Source organism: Branchiostoma floridae, chromosome 13 (genome assembly GCF_000003815.2).
Source record: "Branchiostoma floridae strain S238N-H82 chromosome 13, Bfl_VNyyK, whole genome shotgun sequence".
NCBI classification, from domain to species: domain Eukaryota; kingdom Metazoa; phylum Chordata; class Leptocardii; order Amphioxiformes; family Branchiostomatidae; genus Branchiostoma; species Branchiostoma floridae.
This window is the reverse complement of record NC_049991.1, coordinates 17228875-17246990: the sequence shown is the minus strand read 5'-3', so window position 1 is coordinate 17246990 and position 18116 is coordinate 17228875. Positions and strand designations below refer to the sequence as shown.

The following is an 18116-nucleotide window of genomic DNA, read 5'->3' as shown; positions in this document are numbered from 1 at the left end:
TTATAAACACTATCTACGCACAAGTTCATATACCTGTTGCTAAATGCTACAAAAAACTGGTAAAGTACCAGTCTTAAGAAACACGGGTAAAACACCAGTTCCTAAATACTAGAAAAACAGTCATATTGGAGGTGAAGATATCCATAGGGTAGGTGCATATAACGTACCAGTTTCTAAATACTAGAAAAACAGTCATATTGAAGGTGAAGATACCCCTTGGCCAGGTGCATACACCAAAATGTGCATTATTCTAATGATTACCTTATTTGCATAATCAATAAAGACATGACATAGTTCTTTTGTGGTCAATTCATAATAGAGGCTTCATATTGCAGATATATAGGTTGCTTGAGGACAGGTGAATACAATGAAATATATCTCATGTCGAGACTCAGGTACATGCAATAAAAGGAATACAAGGGACCCAACCCTCCTTGTCTGAAACCTGTTCAACTATCTTATTGCGATGTACTTACTTATATTAATATTAATACTATGGATGGAGTTATGTATCAAACTCGTGTACTTATATCATTCTGAAACTGCATTGTGTGATTTATACCAATCAACTTCTAAAATATCATGTAAAACCGTTTTTTTTTGGGGGGGGGGCGAAATCGCTAAAGGGGGCGAGGTAGGGGGGCGAGATCACTAACCGGGGAGGGCGAGATCGCTAGTGATTTCGCCCCCGGGGGGGCGAGATCGCTAGTGATTTCGCCCCCGGGGGGGCGAGATCGCGGGGGGGCGAGAACGCTGTCACACCGGGTTTATTTTAAGTCTGACATAAATTCAACCCGGCCCCAGAATACCCCGGGAGTCGCAAGGTGTTCCATGGGGCCACGTAAGGGTCACGTCCGGAATAATAACAGTCCGTGAACAGCCCGGCAGGGCCCCTTCCAATTGGGACCTAGGCCTGAAGCTAAGGGCACAAACCGTTGTACGTGAAATTTGTCCGTACGTTTTTTTGAGAGGCCACGTATTTCTGAAAACGTAGCCGAACGACTGGCAAGAGCAGGGAGGGAGTACGTCAACACGGCAACACAAAGTTTTGCCTTCACGTAAAGTTCTACGGCGTGTCTGCGTGCTCTAAAATCCGTCGGATTCCATACGAGTTCGTACGGAGGCGGTATTTACTACCTACGGATCCCAAAAGATTGCCCACGTTTTGGCACGTACGGCGGGTAGTGCCCTTAGCTTTAGGAGTGATGACATCCTGTAATGAGTGATAGTACTGCAGGAACCTCACCTTTCTCCGTCTGGCAGACGAAATGGAGCTTGCGATCACAAGGTGCATCGTTCCAATCCCTCCCTCCTGTCCTAATCTCGACACAACCTTCTTCCCTTCTGCCCCAGTTGTTCGGCTCACCACGTCCCCATGCCGTGAACACGGCTGCCGTCCCGTCTGTCCAGTGCCAATGGCCCTCGTCCGACTTTGCCTATTGATAGCGATAATAAGTTGATTAAAACTCTTGTCTAAGGACTAGTTGCAAGTAGCATGAACGGGCACGGACAAATAATGCAGAACAGCAAGGCTAAAGTCACATTTCAACAAAGGACAGTTTTGCCTTTTGGGGAACGAAAGGTAGTACTAGTATATAAAATTCCAGAAAAACACAAGACGGAACAAAAATAATTAATCGCTCTGGTGGCACGAGGCTTTTAGCCGCTCCGAAAGTACAAGGATGATGGCCGCGCTGGAGAATCTAGGAGAAAATGAAAGTGACTAACCAGCCCGATCCAATAGTGCCCATCGCTGTCGTCTTCAAGAAGGTTCAGAATCTTGTCATTGAGATCTTGCGTCTTGGGCGCAGCCAGGAATCCTCCGAAGTTGGCACAGGTGGTGTTCGCGCGACTCCAAGTGTCTTCCATCTGGTAGGCCTTCAAGCAGTAGTCGTCAGACTGGGTGTAGCCTGAGTGACAATCTAGTAGCGAGAGCGCAAAAAAGAGTCAGTATACTACGTTGATAAAGGTTAGACATCTATGTAATAAGGTACGCCAAAAAGCAGTTACTCAAGCAACTGGATCTGATTTTGGAAACGGTCAAACGTTTCAGACAGCTATCCGGCGTCTTTCGTCAGTGTCACTGACGAAAAACCACGGGCGTTGTTTGAAACGCGCTTTTTGGCCAGAGCCAGTACTATATTATAAATCGTTGGGAATCGCCTGTGTGAACACAAATTCTAATGGTGACGGTGATACATGCTTTTGATGGCCCTTTAATGCTACCTTGTACTTAACTGACAGTTGTAGCTGTAAGCATGGCCTTGTTCTCCTCTAACTGTATATTGATTAAAATTATGCCAGGAAAATGTTTTCCACAGGGACAGCTTTTTTTGTAGCAATTGTAGCTTCTTGAACGTTGACAAATAGAAGTAGTACTAGTACTAGTAGTGACCGGCGGTTTTTAACCGCGCTGTGTCGGGCGGCTTTTAGCCGCGCTGCGACCGGCGGCTTTTAACCGCGCTGTGATCGGCAGTAGACTGAGCTAGGCTTTTAGCCGCGTTTAGCAAAGAGATTTAAGACTATGTGGAGTCCTTCTGGAAATCAAAATATATTATAGCATACTCAGCAGCTTCACTTTCAACATTTGGGTGTCTTGAGATTTGAAAATTCGAGACTAAAAAGGAATAAATTGGATTTTCCCTATTAGATTTGGATCGTGTTTATATCTCTTCTCTTCTGGCGAGCGAATTGTAGAATACGATTTGCCGCAGAAGCATGCATGTGAATAATTCAGCAGGGACATACTGAAACACGAAATCTACCCGGCGTGATGGAATGTTGTATCTGTCAAATGTTTGTAACGGATGGCAGTACTGTAAATGTATTTAAGCTCGCGGGGATTTAATTTCGCGGTAGCGAGAAAAGGGACTTTTCGCGGTGGATTTAAGTTCGAGCTAACACCATAGACTGCAGTCTAATACCATTATGGTAATAGAAAAATGTTCGCAGTGGTTTTAAGTTCGCGGTGAAGCGGCCAGCGTAAAAACCACGACCATTAAACCACGGCGAAAGTTTCTGCATTTACAATATTGTGTGCAACGTTGTTAACGCTAAATGCAGATACAAAGCTTATATTTCCCCAATGAAATTAAGACGATGGTAACGTTTGGTTCTTACAAAGAACACAAGCAAGTTGCTTTTGTTTGTTTGTTTTCTTCCAGTATCAGCTCTAGCTGTTTCTTGTAGCTGTTATGTTTACATACTCATTGATTCAATAACTTTCTCCATTCAATAACTGTCATTGAGAAATACTACTCGTCCTAACTTAATTTATCCCAACCTTCATCGTATCTCCCACTGGCAATACAACAGGACCCACAAGAAGACAATTCCTTTGTTAGTCGTCATCATTGTTTTATGTCTAAAGCCCCGGTCACAAAGCGCGTACGATTCCTTGCGATTCCTTCCGATGCGCAGGATAATCGCAGTGCGACGTAAGTCGGAAGAAAATCGGAAGCAATGGTTTAAGTATATAAAGCCGTGGTCACAAAGCGCGTAGTGGATCGTACGATGAGGTCATAAGAGCGTGCCTGTGTCAATCGCAGTGAATCATAGTAAATCGGGGAGCGTCGTATGGCGAAAAATAGAGCTGAAATGGATTTTGAACATGTTCAAAATTTCGCTATCGTCGTAAGGTTTTATTTGCCCCCATAGCAGAGTTCATTACGGCAATTTTTGTCTACTGATGAGGTTATAGATTTATGATTTTTTAGTATGTTGTGATGGTTTCAGTTTTACCTGATATTGTCGATATTGACGAAAAGGGGAAATATATCAGTCGCAACTGCCACAGTCGCAACCAGAGAACAGCGCGTCACGCACAGGTGATGCAGACAATTGTTTGATCGCTTCATGCACGTGAGTTTATAATTAGATCAAATCTCAGCTCTCGTCGGTCTTGGCACTCTTGGGTCAGTTTACCATAATCGTAATAACCATGGGGACAACTCGAACATAAAGGCAGGCTCTATGAGTCGGAAATATATATGATATAATGCTTATCATTTGATTTTTGTATAATGGCATCTTTTTGTTGATAGCATATCATGATACGATCTTCGAAAGAGCCTGACACGTAGAGCCGGCAAGCAGGCCGAGATAACCATACCAGTACTCACGCTTGATTTGAACTTTTGCTTGTAATATTGTTGTCATGGTCTTTTTTAATTTATTTTTACAGTTAAAGATATTATAGGAAGGTATTTAACAGCTACGTCCACATGTTTGTTGGTTAAAGAAGCACAAAAGCGGTCAGACGGCTATACAGAAGAGACACAAGTGAAAAATCGTGCGACGCTGGAAAAATTTTGAACACCATCCGATGCGTTGCGATGGCTTGCGATGCTTACGATTTTGTTGCGATGTACTGCGCTCATCGTACGATATGCGGAATAGTCCATCGCAAGGAATCGTACGCGCTTTGTGACCGGGGCTTTAAGAAAGCAAAATGTCGGCGCCACACCGTCAAGGCCGAATTTGTTCATCGAGGGTCACCGAATTTCCATTGAGCCAGCTAGCTAGTCGAGCTAGCCTGGGTACCATCCTATTTCTACCGGGGCTGCTTACACTCACTGCTCTAAAAAAGAGCAGCGAGTGTAAGGTGCCCCGGTAGAAATAGGCGGGCCAACCGCCGTCTATAGGAAAGGGGGTTGCAGGACAAAGGCTGCTGGTTGCTGGGCAAAGACCCTAATTGACGCCTGCGTACGTAGAAGGTCCCCTGTGAGTCCAGACAGGATTGATTTTAAAACAGGTAAGGGTTGTAGATTTTTATTTTATGTTGAAAGAAAGACTTTTAAGCCTGTTTTTGGTGTCTGGAACACTAGAAAGAACTTTTAAAGCTGTCAGTAAAGGGGGGGGGGGGCAAACGTCACCAGGGGGCGTTTGCCTGCGGTTAACGTGTGTTCCAGCGGTGAGAATCTTGACAAAAGATGAAAATAGACATTTTAGAGGCCGGACTACCCTGTCAATGTTAGTTTTCTAAAGACGAAACTTCAGGTAGGTGGCTTTTGACAGCTTCTTTTTTGCCATTATTTCCATATATAAGGATAGAAGAGACTGATTGGTGTTTACTGGCTCGCTGAGTAAACTTACCCGGTTGGTGCTGGGTTTGCCAGTACGTATCGCAGTCATACTCCATGCCCTCCCCATGCACGGATTCTGTAGCGGTGTCCCCGTACAAGTTGCCGTCGTGCGGGTTGGCACAGTAGCAGTGCCCCAGGGTAGCCCAGCACTGCGTGGTGCTGAAACTGCCGTCCTCATCGCACTGTGGAACGTAGAGCATTTCTTTTATTAATGTTTTTCAAAATTCTACGGGAACAGAGTCGGACGACAACAAGGAGGCAAGGCGGTCTTGTAGTTAGGATAATAGTTTAAACTCCAAAACTAAGGTTCTGGGTTGTAATCTCTAGTAGGGGAAATGTTGTACCCCTGAGAAAGGCACTTTACACTCACATCCTCACTTATGTCATATGTGGATCATGAGTACCTAACTTTGGCAAGGAATGTCCCTCGGATAGGATGTTAGATGGGTGTTTAGTGTTTGAGGAGAGCCACACTTAGAGCACGTCAAAGAACCCTCTTTCTGCACTTGTCGGTAAAAGTAGGGGACCGTACCGGTGTGAGTGGATCAAATTTTACAGTCCTGTCCTACGCACCCTGTACTTACTGTACAAACTGGTGCACCTAAATGCAGTTTACTGCATGGTTATGCGAAACAAGCGACAAAGAATATGACCCCTCTGTTAAAAAGTCGAACCCAAAATAAGTCAGAATATAGAGTTAGCTTTAGACTAGAGTAGACACCTGCTATATTGTTCTGCATTATTTGTCCGTCCCCATCATGTCACCTGCAATTAGCCCTCGGCCTAGAGAAAAATTTGTAATAAACTTTTTTTTATTGTTAAGGGCACCTTTTCACTAGACGGCGATCGCGCTGCGCCCTCAATGCGACCTAAATAAGATATGTGTATTCTTTGCTTTCACACTTGGTATGCCATACAAAACTTAAAAGTGTGACTGAGAGGACAACAAAACACACAAAGTGTAAAAAGATTCGTTTCTTTTCTACACAATTCGCTGAGCAATATGTCAAATTTCAGGTCGCAGAGAGAGCGCCGTCCTAGTGAAAAGGAGGTATAACGTACCTGAGGGACGTGTATGTCCAACCAGACCAGCACTTCTGAGTCAGCTCGTTCACGTTCGCACTTCGTCAGTTCGGCTACAGGGCAGATGATGAATGAAGACCTTTATTGTACATACATACCCACTGGGTTCAGTACATGTCACAACAAGAGATACTTGAAATATGTACAATGAATCTACAATACTCAAGAATCGCATTCTACTACGTGAATTCGACTTCTTCTCGTTTCTTTGTGATATTGAAAATATAGAAACAGATGTGCTGGTTTGGTAATGGTTTGTCTAAATTCATAAGGAATATAAATTTGTCTATATTACTTAGTTGTATGAAGTGGGGGAACATGGGTTCTATCAGTCTATAGAGTAATGGTAAAACGCGATGGGATTATCCAAAAGACAACAAAACACACAAAACATGAAACTACAAACTATGACACCATGAAACTATGTCACTTGTTGCGCAATATTTCTAACTTTGGTCGTTCAGCGGTCGCAGCTCAGCCTCTAATGGAAAGGTGAAGCTAGCTTTGCATGTTGCGAAATTTTATAAATACCTTCGACCAACGTCTGACTTCGTGACATGTAAAGATACTATACGGTGAGAGTTAGCCAGCAGTAAGTAGCTAAAATGTGGAAAATATTTACAAACCAAATGTATGCAAAATATCAAATGGCGAATAAGTTTCCATACGTCAAGAGCTTTGGTAGCTAGCAAACAATGTATGAAATGTGCCTAACTTTTAACAAAAATGTTGGATAAAGCATATTATAACAGATTCTACTTTTCTTTGTATCTACTGGCTTGGCCGCACAGCCAGGACTGCCCAATTTGCCACGGTCCAAGGCTATCTGCCGTCGCAATCGTCCAAGGCGTCACATTAATTCGAGACGCCATGGACGGATGTCACAAACGTCGTTTCGTCGTTTGGGACACTTTGATTTTCACGGAGGTACGCTGCTGTCAGAGACAATAACAACAATACAAACGGACTCGAGGTTTTGACAAGGACAGGATAAAAATTAATACAAATATCAGTACGCTTCTGACTTACCTGTGACATTGCCCTGTAGGTGATCAGCGCCGGCAAAACCAACCAGAACGGCGGCCACCAAACAGATGGTCTGGGTCCGCCACATCTTGTCCGCACACAACCAAACTGGGCTCCCGTCCGTCGGATCTTGTGTGCGCGCAAAACTACCGACTTGTTAAACTTTAGAATGTTCTTGAAGGCGAGTCCATTTATGGAATGTTACAAGGGTGCATGTGTTGGAGAGTTTTCCTTCTTTCTCGCCACACAGGCAGATTTTGCAACATTCAAAAGATTAAGACGTTTTCAACAAATGTAACTAAACTTTTGCATGCATTTGAGACTACATTTTACTAGTTCTAGGGGATCGGAAATATGGCTAGATATCTGTGACTCTACCTATGTGATATTTTCGATGGAAAAATCCTTGACGTCATGGCGGGATCACATGGCTGCCTGGTGAATTCCACGTGTCCCGACCAGGCCGTCCCTGCTTGGTACGGGACAGTTTACGACATCGCCTGACTCACAAACATTTTTTAAGACCGGCACGCAACAAAACACTACAGGTCTAACAAATCTTTTATTCATTGGTTTGGCTGTTCAGCACACACAACCAGGGCTGGACAACTGACCTGTGACTATTATTACAAACTGCAATCCCTGATGATGTAAAAAGACGATAAATACATATGGAATTTGACAAGTACAGGATACTTATTTGTAACAATATTCTAAGTACATAAAAAAAGAAATTGGTATGGTACTTGAACACACACGCACCACTGCTAGTTGACTAGCCCCTTGCTTTAGTGTCACAGTGCACATAGTTGTGTGGCTCAAGGGCTATTGGAGCGGAGATGGGTGCTGCCCTACGCACCACATGGTTCGGGTAGAACGTAGCTATTTTACGCATCAAGAAAAGTTGGTACGTAGTGCACCACAACAGAAAGGACAGATTGCAAACGTACAAGTATGATTCAGAAGACAACAAAACACGGAAGTCGTTAAAGATTTATTACCTATGAAATCATTGAGTGTCCTGTCAAATCACCCTGCCGCAGCGACGCTGTCAACGTACCGCAGCTTCTGTGAGATGTGTCCCCTTAAAAAGTACTTGGAATCGACCAAATATCATTTGCTACTTGCAAGACAGATTATAAAGCTTTCTTGAACGCACTTATCTAAAATCTTAGGGCCGGTTCATAGTTCAAGTTAAGTGACAGCAGCCATGATACTTTTGCTGACATATCGAAATAATGACTATATATAATGAATAATAACTTCAAAGCAATTCCTACATGTGGCTGGAGACAGTCGCAAGAATGGGGATAAAGGTTAAAGCTACCTCCGAGGTTTAATTTTCTTTCTCCGTAATGATCCAAGCGTATAACGTTTAACTATCCGCCCCTACCGGTTTTCATTCCAACGTTGCAAAGACGTCGCATTTGCGGTGGTTGATCAGTTCGGGTATCGCGAACTGTTTTAATCGTGCAGGTTTCTATTTACATTCTTAGCAAGGAAAGGAAACAGGAATGTTTGTAATCTACAAGATGCTTGAATGAATATACCGATAAAATACAGTACTTTGACTTCAATCTTAATAAGCGCCATTCAAAAAGTTCAAAGTTCATATTCGGTTGCTAAAAAAAATCAAATCATCACCAAATCACCGAGCTACCATCTAACTTGTTCCAACATACAAATACTTATCTCCAAGCAGATGCAGGGTGCTGATTGAAGTTTTTGATGAGGTTTAATTCCTGTGTCTAGTAATCTGCGTGTTCCCCTCTCCAAGAATACTACTTTTGTACATTAATTCTTCTGTCTCTCGATTTTTTCCCTTCAATAATTCTTTTCCTTAGTTTTTATATAGAATTGTATGTACGTATGCACGTATGCTAAAGTCACCGAAATAAATATATAAAACAAAACTGTTACCTATAAAAGAACATGTCCAAAGTATAAAACAGAAACATAAAACCATTTCAAAAAATGAAAAATTTGTACAATGAACAAAAAGAAGGAAAAGTCTGTAGAAAGTTCATGTAAGCATTCACACCTGTAAGCATTCACACTCTTCCAACGGCAGTTTGCCTTCGACAGGCCAAATGGTGACCTGTCCCGTGACTTACTTCAAATGTGGACTTTGTATTCTCTCTGTGAGAGCAATGAACCTATTAGGGTCAACACACCTGACTACTACATACATGACCAGTTCAGCAACAGTCTCCAGTCTGCCGGACATACGGGTAGTGTTGTCCGACTGCAGGAGTCTTGGCGGTTTGCTGGTTGGATCACTGAGACAGTTGACGTCAGTTTACAAGGTAAGGACCTTCTAACTGGCTACTGTGTGTGTGTGTGTGTGATTGTGCGTGTGTGTGTGTGATTGTGCGTGTGTGTGTGATTGTGCGTGTGGTTGTGTGTGTGTGCGTGTGTGTGTGTGTGCGTACGTGTAAGTGTGTGTGTATGTGTGCGTGTGCACGTGTGCGTGTGCACGTGTGCGTGTGTGTACGTGTGTGTGTGTGTTTTCGAGTGTGTCTATGTGTCTGTGTGTCAGTGTGTGTGTGTGTGTGTGTGTGTGTGCAAGTGTGTCTCTAAGTGTTCAACTGTTCATGATGATAGTTGGTATGTGGAAGCCCCCCCCCCCCTACCCCCACCCCCTGGTAATGCAGCAGAACTTCCAGTTTTAAGCCTCTTAGGTATTGTAGTATCTCAAATGTATGATTGAGGCATTAAAAAGTCTGTTTCGAGCTTTAGAAATCTTTTAAAAACAGCAAGTCATTGATAGTATCCCACGGTAGTATCAACACTGTTATAAATACCTACGATAAGGATCACACGGTGTGATATACGCCCTTCAGCGTGCAAGCCACGTGCGTATTTACCTTGTGCAAACATCTGTCAATTCGCGTAATTGGTCGGTTACATAGCATGGGGTCAATGACCTCAAGACCTCAAGATATTCTTTCTGAGTGTATATTTGATAGTAAAAAAATTGATTTTATGTTTGCATAGACTGAGACCCCTCAAGAAGCGGTTCATTTTGAATAGACAGGGAGTTTTCTGTTTAGAACTTAGATAGATAGATAGGTAGGTGTATGAATAATTTTTGTTTAAAAACGCTAACGTACTGTTCAGTGATGAATTAGAGCATTGGTCTTGAAAGCGTTGTTGTAAAACAAATCCCTAAATATTACAACAGTTCATAATTTTTCTTCACTAACCAGGCCGATCCTACGTTCCTGTGCCTCAATTTGAAAGTTTAATTGGATAATGAACTTTCCCCTTTGACAAAAGCAGGTAAAATCAAACATTAACTTAGGCTCATTCACGTATCACGTGGGATGTAAAAATGTCGAGGCATACAGCATACATGTACTAATGCCTCTTAATATGTAACGTTATACTTTCAACCCAAACATTTTGTAGCATATTTTTCCAATTCTAACCAACCAACTAAATAACCAACCCCACCATAACTACTGGTCCGTCCCTTACCAGAGCCACCTTGTTGTTTGAACTTCACTATTTGGTCTGTACCCGTACTAACCAGCTGGAACTGGCAGGGACTCGTTTTTTGTGTTTCTATGAAATAAAATCCATTTCGTCGCCGCTTTACGTTCTAAAGATCCAAGTCTGGGAACGATGTCGGAACGACGACTCGGTAAGTACTCCTGTTTTCCCCCGAAGTTGTATGCAACACCCGACGAATGAACGCCATTGTCACGCAGCCGCCGACCTTCGGTCGTGTTTGTTTTGTTGATTGCCAAAGATTGCCAAATCGCACGAACGTCGAGCGCAGTTTTAGGCTAAAAATCTACCCTATCGCATGGAAATGATTAAGCTGTGATCGGCGACAGTTCCCTAAAAATCGCGCGTTGATCGAAGAAACACCAGGCGTTTTACTGCCGATGATATCATTTAGATCTGTCAGACAAGCTCGTCGACAAATCGATTTTTGTGTTATGTGACGCTAGTAAAAGGATATATATAAGTATACTAGTATACATCATATTCTTGACATCTAAGTGTTAGAAAAATAACAGAAATGTCTGCCATGGTACTTGTTAAAGAATTTGATAGCTTGTAAATAGGTTTTGCTATTAGGTTATTACATAAATTTAAGTGGTGCACCCAAAACATTTTTTGGTGCACCCAATGTTTCAAGCTGGGTGCACCAGTGCACCTTATCCCAAAAATGAATTTCGAGCCCTGCTGAGACCTGTCATCCTATACAAAAGGTTGGTTGAACATGAACTAAGCAGAGTTCCATGACACCCAACTACGTGCACACACGTAATTTTTAAATAGTCTTTTTTTTTTCAAAGTTTGAAGATGGAAAGTCCAAGCTGCTGAACAGGCAACAGAGGGCAATCAGACAACCACTATGAGTTGCCCAACAGAGAGGCACTATTTGAACGACAATAATTCATTTGCCTGTTACAATATTTCATTCTATTGAGGAACCTTTCAATCTTATTTTCAATGCAGCGCCCCCGCCCCACCCCCCTGTCCATTGAATGTTTACCAACTTGAATACCTGCCATTCTGACCCCACGACCTACAACACCTGTCTGTCTGTCATGTTAAATAGGATCAATCAATGTGATTTTGAACGACGTCATTCTCGAACTAACCGGCTTGTTTGAAATTAGCAGGATGGTTCACTCAGAATCGTTATGTCTAATTTACACCTGAAGTATTCTGTGAATGTTATCCGTGTTTATGTTTGGGATCAGCAAAGGTGTGTTTCTGTTAGCTTAACTGCCTTAAGCATGTGCCCAGGTGTCCAAAACACGCCAACAACTCGGAGAAATGTTTCCGTCCTTGACAGAAAACACATCGTCGCAGTTGACTTATTCCAAAGCTTGGTTTGTGAGCTTGCATGCCGTTATTAAAGCGGATATTACACGAGACTGTGCCAGGCATTCCTACTAGTATTCGGCGCAAACTGGTGCAAACCGGTGCACATTCTAGTGAGATCTAGTGAAGTTTTCTTTTCTTTAATTCGTTTATATACTAACCCATAACAATGTAAGCTAACGTTGCTAAGGTATTTAATTCATTTATGCATTTACCTGTAGTAATGCTAGCTAACGTTGTTAACGTTTTAGATTCATTTACACACTTCCCTACAATGGTGTTAGCATAACAAACTCTTTCAAGACAATAAGGGCAGCGTCAACGTCACGCTCTACGTGTCTTTAAAATGTCATCCCTGTTTAAGGTCAACATACGCAAGGACGTCAGCTTTCGAACAGGAAAACACCTGAAAGGTTTTGAGGAGAACTGTTTGTTTATGTTTATCTTGCTTTTACCGGGAAAGATTCTGGTAGTGCTATACAGCGGGGGAAAGACTAGAGAGATCTAGAATATCCGTGTGATATTGCATTTCCCATTTATTGGACGTTATTCTGATAAAATAAAGTTGTAACTACTCATACAAAAGTTAAGGGTCTGACATGTTATTTGGGCAAAAATGTGCGGGAAATTATCAAGTGAGACATACAGTGTCCATCACACAACCTTGCAGACACGTGACGTCAGTGATTGGTCATGAGCGCAAGGACGTCTATAGCGTCCGCCGTCTCGGCTGACATCGACTGATTTTCTTTGCTTCCTCAATAGATTGGATCCCTACCGGCAACGGCAACATGTCGTCAGAGGCGGACAGCATTCTCACAGTCAACAGGTCGAGAACCAAAAAGGCAGAAGCGCCACCTAGCTCCTGGTACGAGAAGTACCTCCAGCCGTGCATCGCGGAATTCTTCGGCCTGATCGTCTTTGCGTTCGTCGGAACCATGGTGACGGGTAGGCTTGGACACGACATAATTCTGATTGCGATATGATATCATGCGACTGTTCCCCCCCCCCATACACATACATACACACAGACAGATAGATAGACAGACAGACACGCACGCACGTACGTACGCAAACACACACACACACACACGCAGAGAGTCAAAGTTACAATCCCAAATTGTAAGACGTCAACACTTGCGGGTGGAAAAAAAGTTCCGTTGTAGTCACGAGTCACGACATCACAATCTAACATACAGTTCATCATGAGAACATGTAAAATTCCAATAAGACATATAGCACAGGAGATAGCGAGGAGGATTTCAGATACAATGTCCTAATATCGCACTTTTAGTACTGCTTGTGGTATATACTTGGTATATCTATTAAATAGTTCACTGACTGTTCTGTCAAACCTATGGCTTACAGGATACGCCGGTACAGGTGGCCCCACGTGGTTGGTGGGCATCGCCCTGACACACGGGCTGACGATAGCCCTGCTCATAGTGGGACTGGGGCACATCAGGTGAGAGGGCTCTAGCTGGCAGGTTAAATCAAGTACGTTATACAGAGACGTCCTTGGTTAAATGCATGCACAATCATGTACATGCAGCTTTGTTTGTTTAGTTCAGTATAGTAGTTCAGTTCAGTTCATCCACATCAGGTGACACTATAAAGTTCCTCCAGACGACTCTGTCGCTCATGGCAGACAGAAAGTATAATTAATATAAATAACAAAACGTTTGTGGTTTGGCCAAAAATGGCCGCATGTGTTTCTTTCCCTTCCTCATTGAGGGATTTTGAATGCTTTGTGAGGCCCAATGGCTAAGGGAGAAGAGATAGACGCCTCTATATACATCATATGGTGCGGAAAGCAGCTACTTTGTTTTGCGACGACGTTGTGCCCAAAATACAAATGGAAATATTCGGTGAAAGAAGGCTAATATTGGTATGGTCAAAATGATGCTTAATTGATAATTTGTCGATTTAGTGGAGGTCACTTCAACCCTGCCGTGACCTTGGGAGTGACCTTGGCGGGAGGCATCCACCCGTTACTGGCCGGAGGGTATGGCATCAGTCAGCTGATGGGGTCTATGATCGGCGCGGCGTTCACCAAGGTAGGGCAACTTGGCACGTACTAATCTCCAAGCAGATCCTGCGTGGCATAAGACAGTAACATAAGCTGGGGAAGGAGTTTAGCCGGCAGAGGAGTAAATTGGCCCAGCTTATTTTACTGCTTCTGCCACGCAGGATCTGCTTGGAGATTAGCACGCACATCTATAGAGGGAGGGGGTAGGGAATGGTACTGTCGATTATGCTGAGGCAGCCATGATTTTTGATCAAGATAGAAGCAGAGAAAGAGAGAGATAAAGAGGAAGAAATGGCGACAGATAATGGGAGGAAAAGAGAGGAAGAGAGAGAGAAAAAAGGAGAGAGAAGGAGAAAGAGTGGAAAGGAGAAAACTTTCTATTAGAGAGAAAAGTTGCGACGTCTGCACTTCGTAGAATTGCTTTGATTGTATTGTATTGTATAAAGACATGTTTTACCAAACAACTGTATCCTCTAATCAAATAGTACAGGGAATATTTTAACAGAAATTGATATTTTCACTTAAACAGTCTAAAACATCATGCCTAGTAGGCAACATGACTATGTATCTGTTGCTGCCGTTCCTATAGTGATGATTATCGAGATTCTATACGCCATTTCCCTACACAGAATGATGCGCTTGCCAACAAGCTTCTGTTCAATCCTTCAACGCTTCGCAAGTTGAAATTACCTAAAGCCTATGTCACGTGACCAGACGTGTTACGTCATGAAGGGGTCAAAGTGCGTTACTTTGTGTACAGACATATCCTGTGGTATATAACAATGCTAAATACTTTCATTCCTTTCATTGACGATGTTTACAAATAACTGATCATTTTTCTGCCCAGGCTATCCTACCCAACATGACTTACACCAGTTGTCACGGCGGCACCCACAGTATCGGCGAGGGTGTGTCTGTGGGCGGGGCCATCCTGTGTGAAGCCATCCTGACCATGACCCTGGTGATGACCGTCATCATGTCCGCAGTCGACTCCGCCTCCAAAGGGAAGGCCCTCCCGCCGCTCGCGATCGGACTGGCCGTGGTTACCGGCATCCTGTCGGGGTAGGGAAATGATGTTACATCTACTTTTCGGCGGCTCCAGGAATCGTCCAAAAACCTTACGAAAACTAGATGGTCCTAGATATCCAGGATTCGTACTTCCGGTGCCGTCAATCATGGTGATTGACAGTACAGAAAACATTATTATGCACGCCCATGTTTCCATATATGGGTCGACCTCGTGAGACCTCGACAGACTCAAGTTGCGAGAGATTAAAACCCGGAAGTGACCGCTGCCCTCCCCATGATAGGACGCCATCTGAATGCTACTAACACGTAAATAGAATGTGACGCTACACGAAAAACAACTTCAAACACGCAACACATAATATAGTCGTGCGACTGTTATTGTCTATCGTTGTGGACAACGGTTGTCTTTAGACATGCGTTCAGAGTATTACGGGGCACCCGCGGTGCAGGATACCATTGCGGTGCGTGCGTAACCCACAGTGACCGCTTGCTCGCAAATCAAAAATGGCGGGAGAATTCCTTATTTTCGTCAGGCGTTCAGGCCGTTTTCTGGATATCCAGGAATCGTCCTCCTGTTCAGGCCGTTTTCTGGATATCCAGGATTCGTCCTGAGTCTGTTCAAGCCGTTTTCTGGATATCCAGGATTCGTCCTGAGCCTGTTCAAGCCGTTTTCTGGATATCCAGGAAGCGTCCTCCTGTTCAAGCCGTTTCCTGGATATCCAGGATGTGGACCAGGCCTTGTGTGACAAAGGGACGCCATCTGGATGCTATTAACACGTTACCGTGAATGTGTCGCTATACGGAAAACAACAGTAACTTTATCCCATCTTGACTGCCATTTGTTAATTCATTACGCAAAAAGCATTTTGGGCCTGATACGTAAGTAACATGTAAACATCAAAGTATCATTATCAACATTCGTTTAAGTTCTGTAACACCAGGATCAACAGAATAAACTACACGATCTTCTTGCGGGGAGATACAAAGATGGCGGCTTTCTGACGAAAACAACATGCCCCCCTGCCCTCCGCATAGTCTCCTCCCTCGAAAACAGGAAGCTCCACCCCAACGTACACGTTCTGGATAAACACCGTCGTCTATCCAGGAAACGTCCTGTTTGCGACGATTTCTGGATATCCAGGAATCGTCCTTCTGCTCAGGACGATTCCTGGATATCCAGGATTCGGCATATTACGAAAGTTAGATACTGACGAAAGTTGGATACAACAGGGAAATACATCCGCGTTAGTTAAGGTGGTATCTCACTGTACTCTCCAAGCAGAGGTTGAGTCGCGTAGATATAGTAGCAGTCGGAAAAATTACACCGGCGCTCCTCTTAAGAGTAGTAGTAGTCGGAAAAATATACTTCTCTTAAGAGGAGCGCCGGTGTAATTTTTACTATAGGACTACTACTATATCTACGCGACTCAACCTCTGCTTGGAGAGTAATCTCACAGTACTTGGGGCACCGGTGCGGCACTGCGGGGTTCGGTCACTGCGGCATTGTTGTGTTATTTTCGCGTATTCTAGTCTAATTTAGGTATTGCGTAATTCGTAAAAGTATGACTTAGAAGAAAACAAAATTCTTTATCTATGCAATCCGTTCAATATCTTTCGAACCCCGCAGTGCCGCACCTGTGCCCCAAGTGCAGTGAGATACGGCCTTTAACCTTCACATGGTCTAACCTAATAAGCTACTGCTCTGCTTATTCTTATGTTCTCATGTTCCGAACATACTGTAGTTGTGATTTGAATGTGGTTGTGATAGTAAGCTATGGATAGCTCTTGGGGCATAGAATGATTGACAGGAGGCTTTAGGATTGGGTCACCAGCAGCTTTTTTCTTAATCGCAGTGACCCTTTTTCGGAAAACCAAATCATTAGTATAGTAAATAACTTAAGTCAACATGTCTTTCTAATTTCGTTCCAGCGGCCCGTTCTCCGGAGCGTCCATGAACCCAGCCCGCGCGTTCGGCCCGGCCGTGGTGGCGGGGGTGTGGAAGGACCACTACGTGTGGTGGCTGGGGCCGTTACTGGGCGGGGTCGTCGCAGGAGGTCTTTACAGGTATCCACGACTTGCTGTACTCGCAATAACAGGCCCATCGCTTGAATATGTCGAGCAATGGCCCTGGCGTACTGGCCTGTATGTGTTCTGTTCTGTATGTTCTGCGTTATGCTTTGGTCACTTGATCGCAGGCTGCTAATTAGAAGATAAAGCTTGTTAAAACCACTTTAGGAATCTGTCACTTTTCTGTTTTCCACGTCGTTCAATTCGTTTATCAATCAAAATCAATCTGTAGCGGTGACCATGGTGCTTTACAGGTGACGTCTTTTAGGTCTATGAAACGTATCACTAAGTAAGTATTCCTATTTACCCTACAGTAACATCCCCCCACACTTTACTGGTGGCCTCGGCCGCACTGCAGCCAAAGATTTCACAAAATCCCTCAAAGACTTTCATAAATGAATAACAACTTTTTTACATTACGTGTGCTTTGTTGTCTGTTCAATCATACTTTCTTTTTACATCTAGCCTCCAATTCCAATTATTAAATCAGGGTTAACACAAATGCAATGTTTGGTAGCTGCATGGTGTCTCAGCTATCGCCCTCTTTTAAACTTTGGAAAGGGGACTTAAAAGACGCCTTCCTCGAGACGCCATGACTACTCTCATCCCAGTATTCAAGCAGATGTCGCAACGCTTCTATGACCTCTCCGTTTTCTGACAACTCCGAAGGTTTTTATGTCAGAAAAAAAAGAGAGGCAGCCGAAAATGAGTTAAAGTAGTTCTATATAGATATCATTAATTCGCTGATCTATAATCTGGTGAAAAGATGTGATGACCATTTACACGCGAAAAACTAGTTATCACGGATTTCGTCTGAAAAACATTTTTGAACTGAATAAATGTAGCCTCCATAGCAGGCTCTCTATGGCCTTTTTTGGCTCATAATACACTTTTGCTGGCCATTTCTTTTTGTACAGGGTCGCTGATTGCTGGCCTTTTCTGACTGCTGGCCG

The 18116-nt window shown here is 43.5% G+C and overlaps 2 protein-coding genes across 5 annotated transcripts in view; one reads left to right on the top strand and one right to left on the bottom strand.

Moving 5' to 3' along the window:
* Window positions 1–7281, bottom strand: part of LOC118428574 — a 23694-nt gene extending 16413 nt beyond the window's left edge. The window contains exons 1-5 of the mRNA XM_035838671.1: window positions 7197–7281; window positions 6147–6220; window positions 5095–5266; window positions 1729–1922; window positions 1233–1436 (exon numbers count right to left, since the gene is read on the bottom strand). Coding sequence (XP_035694564.1) covers window positions 1233–1436; window positions 1729–1922; window positions 5095–5266; window positions 6147–6220; window positions 7197–7281 — 729 coding nt within the window. The remainder of the gene's footprint in view (window positions 1–1232; window positions 1437–1728; window positions 1923–5094; window positions 5267–6146; window positions 6221–7196) is intronic.
* Window positions 7282–9329: 2048 nt separating this feature from the next.
* The window catches only part of LOC118429152 (aquaporin-8-like), a 37647-nt gene continuing 28860 nt past the window's right edge, over window positions 9330–18116 (top strand). Inside the window, exons 1-6 of one of the 4 annotated variants that reach the window (XM_035839576.1) lie at window positions 9330–9499; window positions 12804–12986; window positions 13407–13503; window positions 13969–14095; window positions 14915–15129; window positions 17026–17160. In XM_035839576.1, coding sequence (XP_035695469.1) covers window positions 12830–12986; window positions 13407–13503; window positions 13969–14095; window positions 14915–15129; window positions 17026–17160 — 731 coding nt within the window. In that variant the 5' untranslated portion in view covers window positions 9330–9499; window positions 12804–12829. Of the gene's footprint in view, window positions 9500–10656; window positions 10840–12803; window positions 12987–13406; window positions 13504–13968; window positions 14096–14914; window positions 15130–17025; window positions 17161–18116 lie in introns of those variants that run through there. The other 3 variants (XM_035839573.1, XM_035839574.1, XM_035839575.1) reach the window with 3 other exon arrangements.